This window comes from Oncorhynchus gorbuscha, unplaced genomic scaffold, assembly GCF_021184085.1.
Source record: "Oncorhynchus gorbuscha isolate QuinsamMale2020 ecotype Even-year unplaced genomic scaffold, OgorEven_v1.0 Un_scaffold_5044, whole genome shotgun sequence".
Classification (NCBI taxonomy): Eukaryota; Metazoa; Chordata; class Actinopteri; order Salmoniformes; family Salmonidae; genus Oncorhynchus; species Oncorhynchus gorbuscha.
In genome coordinates, this window is record NW_025748934.1 from 1 (window position 1) to 21,215 (window position 21,215).

At 42.8% G+C, this 21,215-nt stretch overlaps 1 protein-coding gene across 4 annotated transcripts; it reads left to right on the top strand.

The window, feature by feature from the left end:
* Positions 1-413: 413 nt before the first annotated feature.
* On the top strand, positions 414-18,268 carry LOC124028927 (DALR anticodon-binding domain-containing protein 3-like). 4 transcript variants are annotated; one of them, XR_006837682.1, is made up of 6 exons: positions 414-711; positions 2,407-2,465; positions 14,506-14,653; positions 15,832-15,945; positions 17,826-17,893; positions 18,212-18,268. XR_006837682.1 is itself a non-coding variant. In XM_046340823.1 (5 exons), exons 1-4 carry the CDS (start codon positions 513-515, stop codon positions 17,859-17,861), a joined length of 408 nt encoding a protein of 135 aa, XP_046196779.1. In that variant the 5' UTR covers positions 414-512; the 3' UTR covers positions 17,862-17,893; positions 18,212-18,268. The 4 variants fall into 4 exon arrangements, 1 of the variants encoding a protein (XP_046196779.1); XR_006837684.1 differs by lacking the exon at positions 414-711 and adding an exon at positions 2,030-2,082; XM_046340823.1 differs by lacking the exon at positions 14,506-14,653.
* The last annotated feature ends 2,947 nt before the right edge of the window (positions 18,269-21,215 follow it).

Below are 21,215 nucleotides of genomic sequence, written 5' to 3' on the forward strand. Positions count from 1 at the left end.
CCAACAAGCTCTCAGCGTATGTGGGACCTCCTTCAAGACTTGGAAAAGCATTCCAGGTGAAGCTGGTTGAGAGAATGCCAAGTGTGCTAAGCTGTCATCAAGGCAAAGGGTGGCTACTTTGAAGAATCTCAAATATAAAATGTATTTTGATTTAACACTTTCTTTTGGTTACTACATGATTCCATATGTGTTATTTCATAGTTTTGATTGTCTTCACTATTATTCTACAATGTAGAAAATAGTAAAATTAAAGAAAAACCGTTGAATGAGTCCAAACATTTGACTGGTACTGTGTGTATCTGCTGAGTTGTATGTTAAGTGCACGTAAATCTGTGATAGACTGCGTAGATGTATAGGGTGTTGCTTTACCACTATATCATATGTCAGTGGCATCACTGTTTTTCTCAGGTTTATTGTGTCCTGCTGCCCTGTGCTGCCAGAGGAAAGTGACATCATTGTCTTCCTCCGATTGCTTGGCATCGATTGGCCCACAGTGCCCATCAGCTGGACCAATGACGAGAGGGAGGAGAACATTTTGGAGGCTTTACAGAATTCCCCATACAGAGAAAGAGAGGAGACAGATGGAGGAAGAAGAGAGTAAAGGAAAGAATACAGATGGAGATAAAGAGGAGATGCTCAGGGTGAACTTGAAGAGGGTGTTTCAGGAGGAGCAGCTGCCAGGGTATGACCCCAGCCTTGGCAGCTGTACAGGTGAGACAAACAACATTGACCCTTTGACCTGGGGATTGGTTGTAAATGTCTTAACATATGAATAACCCATACAGTGCATTGGGAAAGTATTCAGACCCCTTAACTTCTTCTACATTTTGTTACATTAGACTTATTCTAAGGATGATTAAATAGTTTTTCCCCTCATCAATCTAGACCCTATACCTTATCACTATAAAGCAAAAACAGTTTCATTTATTATTTTTGCAAATGCACATTTACATAAGTATTCAGACCCTTTACTCAGTACTTTGTTGAAGCAGCTATTATAGCCTCAAGTCTTCATGCTTGGTACACCTGTATTTGGGGAGTTTCTCTCATTCTTCTCTGCAGATCCTCTCAAGCTCTGTCAAGTTGGATGGGGAGAGTCGCTGCAGAGCTATTTTCAGGTCTCCAAAGATGTTTGATCGGGTTCAAGTCCGGGCTCTGGCTGGCCCACTCAAGGACATTCCCACACTTGTCCCGAAGCCACTTCCGTGCTGTGTTGGCTGTGTGCTTAGAGTCGTTGTCCTGTTGAAAGGTAAACCTTCACCCCAGACTGAGGTCCTGAGTGCTCTGGAGCAGGTTTTCATCAAGTTTCTCTGAACATCTTTCCTTTGATACTGACGAGTCTCCCAGTCCCTGCTGCTGAAAAACATCCCCACAAAATTATGCTGCCACCACCATGCTTCACCATAGGAATGGTGCTAGGTTTCCTCCAGATGTGATGCTTAATAGGCCAAAGAGTTCAGTCTTGGTTTCATCAGACCAGAGAATATTGTTTCTCATGGTCTGATAGTCCTTTAGGTGCCTTTTGGCAAACTCCAAGCAGGCTGTTGTATGCCTTTTACTGAGGAGTGGTCTCTGTCTGGCCACTTTACCATAAAGGCCTGATTGGTGGAGGGCTGCAGAGATGGTTGTCCTTCTGGAAGGTTCTCCCATCTCCACAGAGGAACTATAGAGCTCTGTCACAGTGACCATCAGGTTCTTGGTCACTTCCCTGACCAAGGCCCTTCTCCCCTGATTGCTCAGTTTAGCTGGACGGCCAGCTCTAGGAAGAGTCTTGGTGGTTCCAAACATCTTCCATTTAAGAATTATGAAGGCCACTGTGATCTTGGGAATTTTAAATGCTGCAGACATTTTTTGTACCCTTCCCCAGATCTGTGCTACAACACAATCCTGTCTCGGTGCTCCACGGACTTCCACTGTTAACTGTGGGCCCTTATATAGACAGGTGTTGTCTTTCCAAATCATGTACAATCATTTGAATTTACCACAGGTGGACTCCAATCAAGTTGTAAAAACATCTCAAGGATGATTAATGGTAACAGGATTCACCTGAGTCGCATAGCAAAGGGTCTGAATGTAAATAAGGTATGTTTTTAATTTAATAGATTTGCATAAATTTCTACAAACCTGTTTTCACTTTGGATTATGGGGTATTGTGTGTAGATTGATGAGGGGAAAAAACAATTCAATCAATTTTAGAATAGGGCTTAATAACTTAACAAAATGTGGAAAAAGGGAAGGGGTTTGAATACTTTCCCGAATGCATTGGCAAATGGTAGGGTCAAATTGCTCAATGAAATTGATTTCTTTCACAGGGAGCAAGGCCTATAGGTCACCTTTAGAAACCTACAGAGATTAACAGTCTATAGGAGCAGTCTGTAACCCATAATCCTGTTGATTTGTCCTCAGTGCAAAGGGACAGTGTGTCCTATCTGGCCCAACTGGACAGGGCTACTGCAGTCTGCACTGTGAGTAACATTCTCCCCCCCCCCAAACGTTAAACATCAAGCTACAGCCGTGTACTACTATAGCTGCTATGTTGTGTATGTTCATACAATACTAAAGAGTATAGGGTCTCATGTTTTTCACATCTCTTATTGACCAAGGTATCCACGGCAACCACATTACATGTCACTTCCTGTCAGGATGAGTTCCGTAATTTTAATTTTCATTGTGGTACAATTAGGACCATAATAATGGTGTCCCAGTTTATCTAACCTGCTGTCTGTCTACCAAATGTAAACTGGAAATATGGTTTTGACTCAGTGTACAGATGGGTGTGTCATGCCTCCTGTGAATATGATATTAAACATATTTCTTTTGTGTGCGATTAGGAAACATCTTTCAGAAATGTATCATGTTGGGCTAAAGCAAAAAGTGTCCTGCTTATTCTGAATTCACCTTAGTGTTTAACAATCTGCTACGGATGCATCTTTGCCACAACAGTAGCTACCTGGTGATTTTCATTTATCATTTTCATATTTCAGAAAGTTTGGGTGGGTTATATACCTCAGTGATGGTACTGGCTATATGTCTGAAGGTATCTGGAACATCGCACTACCTTCAATACTTATGGCAGAAAAAGCCTCCAAGAAGCAGCTAGTTTTAGAAAAATCTAGCGCCATTAGCCAGGAGACACAACCTCGCACTATGTCGAAGACATCCTTTCTGTGCTGAGATCCCAACGTACAGAACTCAACATCAAATTAGATGGCATTAACTCTCAGCTCAGTGCGATAGGGGGCAAGGTGACAACCCTGGAAAATGCTTTGCCTGACCTCAACAACAAGATATCCAGGCGCCCCGAGTTGATGGTTGAGGCAGGCAAATCCTATCCATGGAAAACTCACTGACAGACGCCATGGAAACAATAGCATATGCTAAAAAGAAAATGGAGCATCTGGGAAAGAAAACAGGACCTGGAAAACGGGCCAAATGAATAATTGTGTTATATTAAATCTGGGCGAAAAAGAAGAGGGAATCATGCCACTGATCCGCCACCTGCAAGACAAACTTCCCGAGTGGCTCCACCTGCCCATCAACAGGCCCATTGAACTCAAGAGAGCTCACAGAGCACTGAGGCCCCCACCAGCAGCCAGACAACCACCGCGCCCAATCACCATACGTTTCCTGAGATTTACCGACAAGGAACGAGTCCTACAGGTTGCGAAAATCAACACCATTACAGTGGTAAACGCCAAACTCACTTTACACCGGGACCTGTGAGATGGAAAACGCTGAGAGTTTGACGAGGTGAAGAAATACTCCATTGACCGAGGCATCTGATCCGGAGGGGAGATTTATTTTGATAACCGGATCAATGTAAATGCAACCAATTACGATCTTAAATATTCCCCTAACACAGATACTCCTGCTTTCATGTCAAAATGATAACCCTGTTCAATGAGCATTGTGTTTCCTTTGGAGTGCTGTCTGGAGATTTTAATTGTACCCTCAACCCAACCCTGGACAAATCATCTCAAGACCCCACCACAAATCCTAGATCTGCAAAGATGTTTAACTCTCTTACTAAAGAGATGGGACTGATAGATATCTGGACAGAGACTAATAGCTCATCTATGGACTATACATACCACTCTAATGTCCATAACACCTACTCCCGTATAGATTACAAGAGTTTCATTCAGCCACGTGTACAATCGGACCCATAGCACTTTCAGATCACACCTTTGTCCACCTCCGCTTTGACCTCTACAAAAACATCCCGAGGTTAAAGAGCTGAACATTCAACACCTCCATGTTATCAAACGAAGCGTTCCGTACATCGGTAACTACATGGACAGACAACTACACACAAGACAACAAAGACTTTTCTCCGGCCACAATGTGGGACGCTGCCAAATCCACACCAAGAGGTCATCTAATTGCATATGCTTCCTCTAAGAAGAAAGCAATGGAAGCACACAGGCTAGATCTTGAGGGAGCTGGAACACTGAACAAGTACATAAACAATCCACAGACAGCACCTCCTGGAGTCAACTTATAATAATATATGCCATTTAGCAGACGCTTTTATCCAAAGCGACTTACAGTCATGTGTGCATACCTTCTACGTATGGGTGGTCCCGGGAACTTAAAGCAGCCAAAGCCAAACTGAACTTGGACTATACTCAAGATAATTATTATGTTTTGACCACAAACCCAAGGTCTCTTTTAAATGTAACCATTGCAGTAATATTGCACAGAAGAAGTATTTTGTTGACACAGCTTCCAAAATGGAGTATTACGTCAAGCATTTCATTAACTGTAAAACCACTCATGTCATCTATAGATTGGAATGTCCACAGTGCAAGGTGTTCTACATTGGACGGACAAAGACACGCCTTCAAGACCGCTTAGCGGAACACAAGTACGCCATACGGGTAGGCAATGAAGACTACCCCATGGCAAGGCACTACAAGTCCTTACACCATGGCAACCCTGCCTCCCTACAAGCTATGGGTATTGATCATATTCCGGCCTCTATTAGAAAAGGGAACCGTCTTAAACAGTTAAACCAAAGGGAACGTTTTTGGATTTACAAACTACAGGCCACTAAATACCCTGGTTTAAATGAATATATGAATTTACAAACTACAGGCCACAAAATACCCTGGTTTAAATGAAGATATGGATTTACAAACTACAGGCCACTAAATACCCTGGTTTAAATGAAGATATGGATTTACAAACTACAGGCCACTAAATACCCTGGTTTAAATGAAGATATGGATTTACAAACTACAGGCCACTAAATACCCTGGTTTAAATGAAGATATGGATTTACAAACTACAGGCCACTAAATAACCTGGTTTAAATGAATATATGGATTTACAAACTACAGGCCACTAAATACCCTGGTTTAAATGAAGATATGGATTTACAAACTACAGGCCACTAAATACCCTGGTTTAAATGAAGATATGGATTTACAAACTACAGGCCACTAAATACCCTGGTTTAAATGAAGATATGGATTTACAAACTACAGGCCACTAAAAACCCTGGTTTAAATGAAGATATGGATTTACAAACTACAGGCCACTAAAAACCCTGGTTTAAATGAAGATATGGATTTACAAACTACAGGCCACTAAAAACCCTGGTTTAAATGAAGATATGGATTTACAAACTACAGGCCACTAAATACCCTGGTTTAAATGAAGATATGGATTTACAAACTACAGGCCACTAAATAACCTGGTTTAAATGAAGATATGGATTTCTCACCCTTCCTGTAGGGTCGTGATGGGTCCATTTGCTGTCATCTAGTGGACATTTTGCTCAATTGCCCTCAGCTATGTTTTGCTGTGTTCTAGTGTACTATGGAATATGTAGCTTTCTTATTCTTGACACTTCTCCCAGTCATATTTAAGGTTAGAACTACCTTTTAGTGTTCTGATACTTGTAGTTTGGAGTTGTATTTCTATGATAACATAGCTACAGTATTTCACCTTTTAATGTGTATAGTATTGCTTACTAGGTGTGTCCAATCAATTGTGTAACCACCCCTTCTTCCAATTAGGGCTAATTGAAAAGCTGTTAAAAAGAGGACCATGTATTCCTTTTTTTGTACTCCCTGACAAAGGCCAGAGGCAGAACTCCACTCCTTCCTAGAGGGAATCTCGCTACCTAAACTATCAGAGACCGACCAAGAAGATCTCAACTCCCCCTTCACTCCTGAGGAGATCCTGGAGGCAATTACCTCCATGCCACCTAATAAGTCCTCAGGCCCAGATGGATTCCCAAAAGTTCTACAAAGGTTTTTGGCCCCAGTTTAGCCCTATCTTCATGCCAATGCTGGAGGATTTTTGCAAAAACTGAGTTCTCTTAGACTCTGCACACAGCTCGCATTACAGTGTTGCTCAAAAAAGACAAGGACCCCCTATCCTGCTCGTCCTTCCGGCCCATAAGCTTGTTGGATTTCGACTACAAAATCATTACCAAATTGCTCGCCAAAAGACTAAGCACTCTTCTTCCCAAAATAATAAAGGCGGAGCAAACTGGATTTATTAGAGACAGATACTCTTCTGATAACATTCGCCGTCTTTTTGATATGATTGATCAAGTAAATGCACAGAAGATCCCTGTCCTGCTGGCTTCACTGGATGCTGAGAAGGAGTTTGACAGGATGGAGTGGAGATTTCTGTTCTCAGTCTTAAAGTTCAAAATGGGCCCAAACTTTATTAAATGGATTAAGTCCCTATACTCTAATTCAAATGCCACTGAACTCTGACAGATTCCCTTTTGGACGGGGCACAGGACGAGGGTGCTCGCTGTCCCCCCTGCTCTACTTGTTGGGGGCGGAGCCTCTGGCATAGTTGATAAGGAGCAATCCAAGTATAAGTATACCCGTCTTGCTACAGCACAAGATTTCACTCTACGCGGATGATGTCTTGCTCTACATATCTAACCCTGAGAAATCCCTCCCATTTTAGACACAATTGCTCAGTATGGCAAGTTTTCAGGATATAAGATACATTTGAACAAATCCACTGTTTGCCCTCTCAATCTTACTCACCAGCTCTATGAAGACTCTCTGTCCGTTCCAATGGAAGACACAGGGGTTTCAATACCTTGGGATCTTCTTAACACCAGATCTTAATAGCCTTTTCAAGGAAAATGATCTCCAAACCTGGATCTCCCAATTAGCTTAGTCAGAAGAATTAATATCATCCGTATGAACATCCTCCCTAGATTGAACTATTTCAAATGCTCCCATGCTATCTCCCAGTTTCCTTTTCCAAAAGAACTAACCAAAGCATCACCAAATCTATGTGGGGCAATAAAAAACCTAGGAGCAAGTTCTCCACTCTATCGAAACCTGAATATAAAGGGTGGTCTTGCCCTTCCCTCCCTTAAATTGTACTACTGTTCTGCCCAAATCCGCAACATGCTAACATGGATCACAAACAGACAAGAGTCAACGTGGATTCAGATAGAAGCCCAATCCTGTGGTTCATTGCCCCTAAGCTCAATTATATTCATTAATAACTTTAGTGAAGTGGGCAACATAGCTAAAACCTTTGTGATTTACAGCACCCTACTAACGGAGGGACTGTAAGAAATACCTGGGCATTTCCTCCCAAATATGTTCTCACTCGCCTATAGTATGCAACCCAGACTTGTCAAAAGCCCTGAGTGATGCCAAATCTAATCTTTGGCATACTTTTGGAATCGGGACCTTTTCAGACCTATGTCATCAGAAAACCACTACACTGAAATGCTTTCAAGAGCTCTGCAGTGAATTCAATGTGCCAAAATCCATTTTTTTTAATCTTCAAATTAAACATGTCATTTCTTCATTTACTTCCAAGAGGAGGTTTAGAGCTCAGCTGAATGAAGTTAAAACCCTTCTTGTCACAGCACAATCCATTACAGGCAAAATCTCCTATATCGATAGACTCCTTTCTGAGAAAGGAGGCTCCTCCTTTACTCCTTTGAAAATAATCTGGGAAAAGGACCTTAGTCAGACCATCAGGGATGAGTTATGGGCGGAGGTTTGCGACAGGGTATACCGCTCCTCTACCAATGTAAAAATGAAAGACTCTAATTACAAATTTTATTACACTCCTTTGAGACTCCATAGAATGAAAACAGACATTTCTCCTAACTGTAAAAGATGTACCTCTGAAAGTGGAACCTATATGCATGTATTTTGGAGCTGTAGAGAGATTGACAAAATCTGGCAATCTATACATACTGCTGCACAGAAAATACTAGATGTACAGTTTGATATGACCCATGTCTTCTTAATGCCCAGCAGGGCTTTGTTCTTGATCCTGAAAATTTGTTTGACTATCACATACTTTGCTAAGAAATGTATTATTCTATTGTGGGCTTCTAATACTTCTCCTACATTTTAAAATGTGGATTGACCAGATTGTTGACTTTCTTCCTCTTGAAAAGCTCACTTATGACCTCTGCAAGAGACAGCCCAAGTTTGATAGACTCTGGTCTCCACTACTCAACTATATTTCAAACTGGACAGACTGAATGGAGTGATTTGAGAAATGTTGTGTACGGTGCTGTAAAAACAAACTAATTATTTGTTTGTCGTCTCAGCTAAGGCTGGAAATAGATAAAGAACCTTGATAGTGCTGCTGCAAGTTTATTTATTTTTAAAGATTTTTAGAATTTATTGTTATTTTTTTTATTTTATGTCTCACATCTGTGAATGTGGAATGTGTTTTGTTGGTTGATTTGAAAAACAAGATAACTTAATAAAAGTTTAAATTGAAAAATAAAACAACACAAAAAAACAAGAAGTGATGCAGTCAGTGTTTCCTCAACTCTTAGCCAAGAGAGACTGGCATGCATAGTATTAATATTAGCCCTGAAGAGCAAGACATGCCACTCTGTTCTGGGCCAGCTGCAGCCTAACAGGGTCTTTATTTGCAGCACTTGACCATATGACTGGACAATAATCAAGATCTGATAAAACTAGAGCCTGCAGGACTTGCTTTGTGGAGTGTGGTGTCAAAAAAGCAGAGTATCTCTTTATTTTGGACAGACCACTCCCCATCTTTACAACCATTTAATCTATACTGGACAAAAATATACATGCAACAATTTAAAAGATTTGACTGAGTTACAGTTCATATAATGTCGATTGACCTAAATTCATTAGGTCCTAAACTATGTATTTCACATGACTGGGCAGGGGCGCAGCCATGGGTGGGCCTGGGAGGGCATAGACTCAACCACTTGGGAGCCAGGTCCAGCCAATCAGAATTTAGTTTTTCCCAACAAAAGGGCTTTATTACAGACCGAAATACTCCTTCGTTTCATCGGCTGTTTGGGTGGCTGGTCTCAGACGATCCCGCTGGTTTAGAAGAGGGATGTAGAGTGCCTTTGCCGGGGTGGTTACACATGGTCTGCGGTTGTCAGGCCGGTTGGGCGTACTGCTAAATTCTCTAAAAACTGTGTTGGGGGTGGCTTATGGTAGAAATGAACATTCAATTCTCTGCCAACTGCTATGGTGGACATTCCTGCAGTCAGCATGCCAATTGCACGCTCCCTCAACTTGAGACATCATCTGTAGCAATGTGTTGCTCTGAGGAAGGCCCCAAGGCTGATACGTAAAGCTTATTAAAGAGTATTGATACTATTGAGCAGTGTGCAGGTTTCTTCTTTTTTTCTCGTGTGACAAAACGGCACATTTTAGAAATGCCTTTTATAGTTCCCAGCACAAGTAATGCTCATGCTGTTTAATCAGCTTCTTGATATGCCATGCCTGTCAGGTAGATGGATTACTTTGGCAAAGGAGAAATGTTCACTAACGGGTGTAAACAAATTTGTGGACATTTTTTGAGAAATAAGCTTTTCGTGCATATGGAAAATTCTGTTATCTTTTATTTCAGCCCATGAAACTTTACATGTTGCGTATATATTTTTGTTCAGTATACATGTTTTGACCATGACAGTTTACAATCGAAGGTAACACCAAGTAATTTAGTCTCCAACTTGTTCAACAGCCAGACCATTGATTACCAGATTCAGCTGAGGTCTAGAACTTAAGGAAGGATTTCTACTAAATGTATCAAATGTTACAGACCCGCTCGATTCGGTCTTATGTACACTTCCATTCAAAAGTTTGGGGTCACTTAGGAATGTCCTTGTTTTTGAAAGAAAAGCACAAAAAAAATCTATTTAAAATAACATCAAATTGATCATAAATACAGTGTTGTAAATGACTATTGTAGCTGGAAATTGCTTTTTTAAATTTATGGAATGTACACATATGTAGATAGAGGCCCATTATCAGCAATATCAGGAGCATCAGCATTTGTGGGTTCGATTGCAGGCTCAAAATGGCCAGAAACAAAGTACTTTCTTCTGAAACTCGTCAGTCTATTCTTGTTCTGATAAATGAAGGCTATTCCATGTGAGAAATTGCCAAGAACTGAAGATCTCGTACAACGCTGTGTACTACTCCCTTTGCAAAACGGAGCAAACTGGTTCTAACCAGAATAGAAAGAGTGGGAGGCCCCAGTGCACAACTGAGCAAGAGGACAAGTACATTAGTGTCTAGTTTGAGAAACAGACGCCTCACAGTCCTCAACTGGCAGGTTCATTAAATAGTACCCGCAAAACACCAGTCTCAACTTCAACAGTGAAGAGGGGACTCCAGAATACAGGCCTTCTAGGCAGAGTTCCTCTGTCCAGTGTCTGTGTTCTTTTGCCCATTTTTTAAATATTTTCTTTTTATTGGTCAGTCTGAGATATGGCTTTTTCTTTGCATCTCTGCCTAGAAGGCCAGCATCCTGGAGTCACCTCTTCACTGTTTTTGGGTTTGGCGGATGCCAGGAGACTGCTACCTGCCCCAATGCATAGTGCCAACTGTAAAGTTTGGTGGAGGAGGAATAATGGTCTGGGGCTGTTTTTCATGGTTCGGGCTTAGACCCCTTATTTACACTGAAGGGAAATCTTAAAGCTACAGCATACAGTGACTGTTAAGTTCCCCAGTTTCTGTGTTGTTCTGGGTTTGTATGCATGTATTTCAGGAAATAGCTTCCTGGATTCCAGCAAGCAGCTAATTGGTTGCCCCCATTGCAGATTGGAGGTCTGATCCCGCCCTCTCGCTAAGGGATACAGCTGTCTGCAATTGCAGACTCCCTCTCCAGCTGTATAAAAGCCTTTGCTCAGAGAGAGACCCTATTGGTATGTCCTGTGTTGGTTGTTGCTCGAAGTATTTTGAAGCCGGTCCTGCTGAGGTATGTTTGTCAAAAGGACTGTTTTGATTATTGAAATATTGTATTATTCTGTTTCATTTGTTCCCAGGTAGTTTGGGAAAGGCACCTTGGGAGTGCTTAGGCAAGAGGCCTGCGGGCATACACATACCCGTAGTATGTACTGTCTATGCACACTAGGTAAGACCTGGGCGGACCACCCCCTGTATTTGGTTAGCACGCCAGGTGGCGTTAAGAATAGATACGTTTTGGGTAGGAGAGGGGGCTCTAACTTTTACATTCTTTGGTTCCGTCCAGTCCCTTTTCCCCACCCAAATTACCGTGTGACGGAATAAATTCCCTGTTAACGGTAACTTCTCTGCCTCTGTCATCCGTACCTGCACCTACAATCACATACCTCTTTCACTCTGCGGGGAGTTGAGAGTAGCAGGGTGTTGTGTTCCCTCCTCCAAGAGGCGTGCGTAACAGTGACATTCTAGACGATTCCAACTTTGTGTCAACAGTTTGGGGAAGGCCCTTTCCTATTTCAACATGACAATTCCCCCGTACACAAAGCAAGGTCCATACAGAAATGGTTTGTCGAGATCGGGGTGGAAGAACTTGACTGGCCTGCACAAAGCCCTGACCTCACCCCCACCGAACACCTTTGGGGTGAATTGGAACGCTGACTGCGAGCCAGGCCTAATCGCCCAACATCAGTGACCGACCTCACTAATGCTCTTGCAGCTGACTAGAAGCAAGTCCCTGAAGCAATGTTCCAACATCTAGTGGGAAGCCTTCCCAGACAAATGGAGCCTGTTATAGCAGCAAAGGGGGGGACCAACTCCATAGTCATGTCCATGATTTTGGAATGAAATGATTGACGAGCAGGTGGCCACATACTTTTGCTCATGTAGTGTGTTTTCAACATCATCCACAAGAGTCACAGCAAAATATTTTGTATGATGTCATATGCAATAGTTTAGGCCCAGCTGTTGGAACTTTGGCTTTTCTGGATATTGCCACTATATTGTGATCACTGCATCCAATGGGTACGGATACAGCGTTAGAACAAAGTTCTACAGTATTAGTAAAAATGTGATCAATACATGTGTGATCTTGTTCCTGTAGTGTTTAAACACCCTGGTAGGTTGATTTAATAACCTGAATCAGATTACAGACACTGGTTACAGTGATAAGCTTCCTCTTGAGCAGACAGCAATATTCAGGTCCCCAAGAAAGTAGATCTGTTTACATCACATACACTATCAAGCATTTCACATATTTAGATACTGACTGTTAGCACTTGGTGGCCTATAAAAACACCCCAAAAGTAAAGGCTTTAGATGTGCCAGGTGGAACTGCAACCACAAGACTTCAATAACACTTCACATAAGATCTTCTGTAAGAATTACAGGGATATGGCTCTGAGTGAGTATACAGTGCCTTGCGAAAGTATTCGGCCCCCTTGAACTTTGCAACCTTTTGCTACATTTCAGGCTTCAAACATAAAGATATAAAACTATATTTCTGTGAAGAATCAACAACAAGTGGGACACAATCATGAAGTGGAACGACATTTATTGGATATTTCAAACTTTTTTAACAAATCAAAAACTGAAAAATTGGGCGTGCAAAATGATTCAGCCCCTTTACTTTCAGTGCAGCAAACTCTCTCCAGAAGTTCAGTGAGGATCTCTGAATGATCCAATGTTGACCCAAATGACTAATGATGATAAATACAATCCACCTGTGTGTAATCAAGTCTCCGTATAAATGCACCTGCACTGTGATAGTCTCAGAGGTCCGTTAAAAGCGCAGAGAGCATCATGAAGAACAAGGAACACACCAGGCATGTCCGAGATACTGTTGTGAAGAAGTTTACAGCCGGATTTGGATACAAAAAGATTTCCCAAGCTTTAAACATCCCAAGAAGTACTGTGCAAGCGATAATATTGAAATGGAAGGAGTATCAGACTGCTGCAAATCTACTGGCCGTCCTTCTAAACTTTCAGCTCATACAAGGAGAAGACTGATCAGAGATGCAGCCAAGAGGCCCATGATCACTCTGGATGAACTGCAGAGATCTACAGCTGAGGTGGGAGACTCTGTCCCTAGGACAACAATCAGTCGTATATTGCACAAATCTGGCCTTTATGGAAGAGTGGCAAGAAAGCCATTTCTTAAAGATATCCATAAAAAGTGTCATTTAAAGTTTGCCACAAGCCACCTGGGAGACACACCAAACATGTGGAAGAAGGTGCTCTGGTCAGATCAAACCAAAATTGAACTTTTTGGCAACAATGAAAAACGTTATGTCTGGTGTAAAAGCAACACCCTGAACACACCATCCCCACTGTCAAACATGGTGGTGGCAGCATCATGGTTTGGGCCTGCTTTTCTTCAGCAGGGACAGGGAAGATGGTTAAAATTGATGGGAAGATGGATGGAGCCAAATACAGGACCATTCTGGAAGAGAACCTGATGGAGTCTGCAAAAGACCTGAGACTGGGATGGAGATTTGTCTTCCAACAAGACAATGATCCAAAACATAAAGCAAAATCTACAATGGAATGGTTCAAAAATAAACATATCCAGGTGTTAGAATGGCCAAGTCAAAGTCCAGACCTGAATCCAATCGAGAATCTGTGGAAAGAACTGAAAACTGCTGTTCACATATGCTCTCCATCCAACCTCACTGAGCTCGAGCTGTTTTGCAAGGAGGAATGGGAAAAAAATTCAGTCTCTCGATGTGCAAAACTGATAGAGACATACCCCAAGCGACTTACAGCTGTAATCACAGCAAAAGGTGGCGCTACAAAGTATTAACTTAAGGGGGCTGAATAATTTTACACGCCCAATTTCTCTGTTTTATATTTGTTAAAAAAGTTTGAAATATCCAATAAATGTCGTTCCACTTCATGATTGTGTTCCACTTGTTGTTGATTCTTCACAAAAAAATACAGTATTATATCTTTGTTTGAAGCCTGAAATGTGGCAAAAGGTCGCAAAGTTCAAGGGGGCCGAATACTTTCGCAAGGCACTGTATATCGATACCTTCCCCATAAGTATTCCTGTCTCATCTATATATGTTATATCCTTGTATTGCTACTACTGTATCATCAAATGAATTATCTAAGTGAGTCTCAGAAATGGCTAATATATGAATGTTATCTGATATGTTTTTGATGATATGAACCTTATTTCTAAGGTTTCATACTGTATATGAACTGGTATAGCTCTGTAGCGTGCTGGCCTACCTTGCTCTCCAGGGGGTTTGTGTCTGGCTGGTGTTGTGTTGATTCAGAGCTGACTGATAGCTGTTTTCACACACAGGTCACCCTGGACGTGGAGAGGGAAGGCAGCCTGTCCACCAAGGGCCCCAGAGGCAGAGTCTTCGTCATGGGGCGGCAGCGTAGCCTAGTGGTTAGAGCGTTGGACTAGTAACCGGAAGGTTGCGAGTTCAAACCCCCGAGCTGACGAGGTACAAATCTGTCGTTCTGCCCCTGAACAGGCATTTAACCCACTGTTCCCAGGCCGTCATTGAAAATAAGAATATGTTCTTAACTGACTTGCCTGGTTAAATAAAGGTTAAAAAATTAAAAAATGTACAACTGTGCTCTGTTGCACACCCTATTTGACAGCTACCAGCGAGGTGTGGGAGAAAGGTGAGACTGGGGGGACACGCAAGGCAACTGGATGATGATGTCCTTTAGCAGACGTGACTGACTTGATAATGCCGCATTCGAAACAACTGGGAAATCTCAGACTTCCGACCTCACTCAGTGCAATCAAAACACCTGGGAACTGTGAAATAAATGAGCTCCAACTGAGAAATATGTATTTGAATGGTCATCCAACTAGGGAACACAGGCCTCTTTCTAGAGCTCCAACTTTCAGACCTGAAGATCACTGACGTCATGGTTTGAGCTCAGTTGTTTTGAACATGCCATTATCCAAAGTGACCCAGAAAACACTTAGGCCACGTACTGTAGTGCGTATGTGTTATGTTGTAGTCAAACCACAAACTGAGCCATCTGTCCCACACAATTGCACTGCTAGGCTACCTGCCTCCTTTACACTGCCATGTTGTATATGTGTACTAGTGCAGACCACACCAAGCAAACATGTACATCCTACATTGTACTCGGTCTTTCTCATGCTGCATGTTCAGTTCCTCCTTATTGGCATCCTACAGGACTTTACCCTGAAATCCCAGAGGGCTCCCAGTTGGAGTTCTCAGCTCTAAAAGAAGAGGTAGGCCTATCATTGGTTAAATGACTGCTCCACAGCACACATTACAGAGCCTGTGCTGATCAAGGATCAGTTTTGCCTTTTAGGTCATTACATGGATGGGGCACAGGAGGCTGCTGAGGGGAGGACAGCTCACAAAAATGGCCGGAACAGAGCGAATGGAATGGCATCAAACACCTGGAAACTATGTGTTTGTATTTTATACCAATCCACTGATTCCGCTCCAGTTATTACCACAAGCTGGTTCTATCCAATTAAGGTACCACAGGAGGACCTGATCCTGGATTCTTCCAAGCACTTCTACTCTGAGGCGCTTTGTGAATAAGGGCCTAGATATGTTTCATTTGTACTCTGGTCCTCCAGAGATTGCTATTCTCCACAGTCATGGTGTCTTTTCCTGTTTCATAGGGGGAGTGGCTGCTTCTGTTCGATTACCTCATTCCATTCTCGGAGCTTCTCGACCAAACAGGACAGACGTTGGGGTGTGATGGAGGGGCCAGAGTCAACCTGAAGACTGAATGGGTGAGATTTAAAATAATAAGTGCATTTAAAATATCAGTTTCAGTTTGGACACACCTACTCATTCCAGGGTTTTTCTTTATTTTTACTGTTTTATACATTTTAGAATAATAGTGACGACATCAACTATGAAATAACACATTTATTTATGTTATAACCAAAAAAGTGTTGAAAAAATCAATATATTTGAGATTCTTCAAAGTAGCCACCGTTTGCCTTGATGACAGCTTTGCACACTCTTGGCATTCTCAACTAGCTTCATGAGGTAGTCACCTGGAATGCATTTCAATTAACAGGTGTGCCTTGTTCATTTGTGGAATCTCTTTCCTTAATGTGTTTGAGCCAATCAGTTTTGTTGTGACAAGATAGGGGTGGGTATACAGATGATAGCCCTATTTGGTAAAAGACCAAGTCCATATTATGGAAAGAACAGCTGAAATAAGAAAAGATAAACGGCAGTCCATCATTACTGTAAGACATAAAGGTCAGTCAATCTGGATAATGTCAAGAACTTTGCAAGTTTCTTCAAGTACAGTCGCAAAAACCATAAAGTACTATGTTGAAACTGGCTCTCACGAGCACCGCCACAGGAAAGGAAGACCCAGAGTTCTCTGCCGCAGCGGATAAGTTCATCAGAGTTAACAGCCTCAGAAATTGCAGCCCAAATAAATGCTTCACAGAAGTTCAAGTAACAGATACATCTCAACATTAACTGTTTAGAGGAGACTATGTGAATCAGGCCTTCAGGGTCGAATTGCTGCAAAGAAACCACTACTAAAGAACACCAATAAGAAGAGACTTGCTTGGGCCAAGAAACACGAGCAATGGACATTAGACCAGTGGGAGTCTGTCCTTTTTGTTTGAGTCCAGATTTGAGATTTTTGGTTCCAACCTTTGTGTCTTTGTGAGACGCAGAGTAGTTGAACAGATTATCTCCGCATGTGTGATTCCCACTGAAGCATGGAGGTGGTTTGCTGGTGACACTGTGAGTGATTTATTTAGAATTCAAGGCAGTAACCAGCATGACTACCACAGAATTTTGCAACGATACACCAACCCATCTGGTTTGGGCTTAGTGGGACTATCATTTGTTTTTCAACAGGACAGTGACCCAACACACCTCCAGGCTGTGTAAGGGCTATTTGACCAAGAAGGAGAGTGATGGAGTGCTGCATCAGATGACCTGGCCTCCACAATCACCCGACCTCAACCCAATTGAGATGGTTTGGGATGAGTTGAGGGATGAGATGAGATGAGGACCGCAGAGTGAAGGAAAAGCAGCCAACAAGTGCTCAGCACATGTGGGAACTCCTTCAAGACTTTTGGAAAAGCATTCCAGGTGATGCTGATTGAAAGAACGCCTAGTGTGCAAAGCTGTCATCAAGGCAAAGGGTTGCAACTTTGAAGAATTATAAAATATATTTTGATTTAACACTATTTTTGGTTACTACATGATTGAATGTGTTATTTCATAGTTTTGATGTCTTCACTATTCTGGCCCCCCAATGGTGGAACAAACTCCCTCACGACGCCAGGACAGCGGAGTCAATCACCACCTTCCGGAGACACCTGAAACCCCACCTCTTTAAGGAATACCTAGGATAGGATAAGTAATCCCTCTCACCCCCCCCCTTTAAGATTTAGATGCACTATTGTAAAGTGACTGTTCCACTGGATGTCATAAGGTGAATGCACCAATTTGTAAGTCGCTCTGGATAAGAGCGTCTGCTAAATGACTTAAATGTCAAATGTAAATGTACAATGTAGAAAACATGAAATAAAACCCCTTGAATAAGTAGGTGTCCAAACCTTTTGACTTGAACAGTAGGTAAATGAATGCTCATATAATGTATGTTTTAATGTGTGTGCAATGTGTCTCCCAGATCTGCAAGTTCCTGGTGTCCTCAGTAAGGATTTGAGCTCTTATTACAACAGAGTCCACGTCCTTTGGGTGAGCACTCCCTAATATTTCCGCTATGATTGTCTGTCTGTGTTGAGGGTGGGGGTAGTTAATTTAGGTTAGGTTTAATTACAGCATGTGGTCTCGCAGTATGCAGAATTACATCTCTGTTTGCATGTGTGATGCCCCCCGATGTTTGGCACATTGTGTTAATGGCCTATGACCGACCATACCAGGCCTGAAAACATGGTGTACTGATAGAGTACAGATTATTTTTGATTTAAACTGATTACAGTTCACACCATGTTCAGTCCATACTCCCCCCTCTTTTTCAATCTCTCTCTATATCCCCTCTTTCCCCCTCTACAGGAGCCGTTGCCTCACCTCTTCAATCAGATGTATTAATTGGCTGCAGTTGTTGAGCGCACTAAGAGAGCTCTACCATCGTGCACTAGACACACTTCACCTTCCTCCCATTCCACAGCTATAGCCCCAAATACCCCAACGAAAGCCAGAAGTATAGCCCCAAGAACTGACCCAAATTCCCCAACTATAGCCCCATGAACAGCCCAAATATAAAGCCTATCCCATAGATGAAATAGACATGCTACTTTTACTGCCCAAAGGATTATACTGTAGTTAGCAATAGGCTTTTATTTTCTCCAAATTGATCCCCAAATACTTACACCCTATTTTACACCCACTCTATTTATTGCTGATAAAATAACGTGTATAAATTATTCACCCTACAGTGAAGTGTTTGTCTCCCCTGTCTTATCATCAGTGTCTCTGATGTACCACAGATACAGCCTCTATCAGAGACACTCGCTGCCTTTGAACCAATGATCATTTTCAGTCTTCCCTTATACAATACCATAGATGCTTTTCCACTAACAAACACTGCCCCAGAGCCATAGGTATTTACACAGACTCTGCATGTACACTGTAAGCACTGCCCCAGAGCCATAGGTATTTACACAGACTCTGCATGTACACTGTAAGCACTGCCCCAGAGCCATAGGTATTTACACAGACTCTGCATGTACACTGTAAGCACTGCCCCAGAGCCATAGGTATTTACACAGACTCTGCATGTACACTGTAAGCACTGCCCCAGAGCCATAGGTATTTACACAGACTCTGCATGTACACTGTAAGCACTGCCCCAGAGCCATAGGTATTTACACAGACTCTGCATGTACACTGTAAGCACTGCCCCAGAGCCATAGGTATTTACACAGACTCTGCATGTACACTGTAAGCACTGCCCCAGAGCCATAGGTATTTACACAGACTCTGCATGTACACTGTAAGCACTGCCCCAGAGCCATAGGTATTTACACAGACTCTGCATGTACACTGTAAGCACTGCCCCAGAGCCATAGGTATTTACACAGACTCTGCATGTACACTGTAAGCACTGCCCCAGAGCCATAGGTATTTACACAGACTCTGCATGTACACTGTAAGCACTGCCCCAGAGCCATAGGTATTTACACAGACTCTGCATGTACACTGTAAGCACTGCCCCAGAGCCATAGGTATTTACACAGACTCTGCATGTACACTGTAAGCAGACTGCCCCAGAGCCATAGGTATTTACACAGACTCTGCATGTACACTGTAAGCACTGCCCCAGAGCCATAGGTATTTACACAGACTCTGCATGTACACTGTAAGCACTGCCCCAGAGCCATAGGTATTTACACAGACTCTGCATGTACACTGCACTATAGGTATTTACAGACTCTGCATGTACACTGCACTGCCCCAGAGCCATAGGTATTTACACAGACTCTGCATGTACACTGTAAGCACTGCCCCAGAGCCATAGGTATTTACACAGACTCTGCATGTACACTGTAAGCACTGCCCCAGAGCCATAGGTATTTACAGACTCTGCATGTACACTATAAGCACTGCCCCAGAGCCATAGGTATTTACACAGACTCTGCATGTACACTGTAAGCACTGCCCCAGAGCCATAGGTATTTACACAGACTCTGCATGTACACTGTAAGCACTGCCCCAGAGCCATAGGTATTTACACAGACTCTGCATGTACACTGTAAGCACTGCCCCAGAGCCATAGGTATTTACACAGACTCTGCATGTACACTGTAAGCACTGCCCCAGAGCCATAGGTATTTACACAGACTCTGCATGTACACTGTAAGCACTGCCCCAGAGCCATAGGTATTTACACAGACTCTGCATGTACACTGTAAGCACTGCCCCAGAGCCATAGGTATTTACACAGACTCTGCATGTACACTGTAAGCACTGCCCCAGAGCCATAGGTATTTACACAGACTCTGCATGTACACTGTAAGCACTGCCCCAGAGCCATAGGTATTTACACAGACTCTGCATGTACACTGTAAGCACTGCCCCAGAGCCATAGGTATTTACACAGACTCTGCATGTACACTGTAAGCACTGCCCCAGAGCCATAGGTATTTACACAGACTCTGCATGTACACTGTAAGCACTGCCCCAGAGCCATAGGTATTTACACAGACTCTGCATGTACACTGTAAGCACTGCCCCAGAGCCATAGGTATTTACACAGACTCTGCATGTACACTGTAAGCACTGCCCCAGAGCCATAGGTATTTACACAGACTCTGCATGTACACTGTAAGCACTGCCCCCAGAGCCATAGGTATTTACACAGACTCTGCATGTACACTGTAAGCACTGCCCCAGAGCCATAGGTATTTACACAGACTCTGCATGTACACTGTAAGCACTGCCCCAGAGCCATAGGTATTTACACAGACTCTGCATGTACACTGTAAGCACTGCCCCAGAGCCATAGGTATTTACACAGACTCTGCATGTACACTCTGCATGTACAAGCACTGCCCCAGAGCCATAGGTATTTACACAGACTCTGCATGTACACTGTAAGCACTGCCCCAGAGCCATAGGTATTTACACAGACTCTGCATGTACACTGTAAGCACTGCCCCAGAGCCATAGGTATTTACACAGACTCTGCATGTACACTGTAAGCACTGCCCCAGAGCCATAGGTATTTACACAGACTCTGCATGTACACTGTAAGCACTGCCCCAGAGCCATAGGTATTTACACAGACTCTGCATGTACACTGTAAGCACTGCCCCAGAGCCATAGGTATTTACACAGACTCTGCATGTACACTGTAAGCACTGCCCCAGAGCCATAGGTATTTACACAGACTCTGCATGTACACTGTAAGCACTGCCCCAGAGCCATAGGTATTTACACAGACTCTGCATGTACACTGTAAGCACTGCCCCAGAGCCATAGGTATTTACACAGACTCTGCATGTACACTGTAAGCACTGCCCCAGAGCCATAGGTATTTACACAGACTCTGCATGTA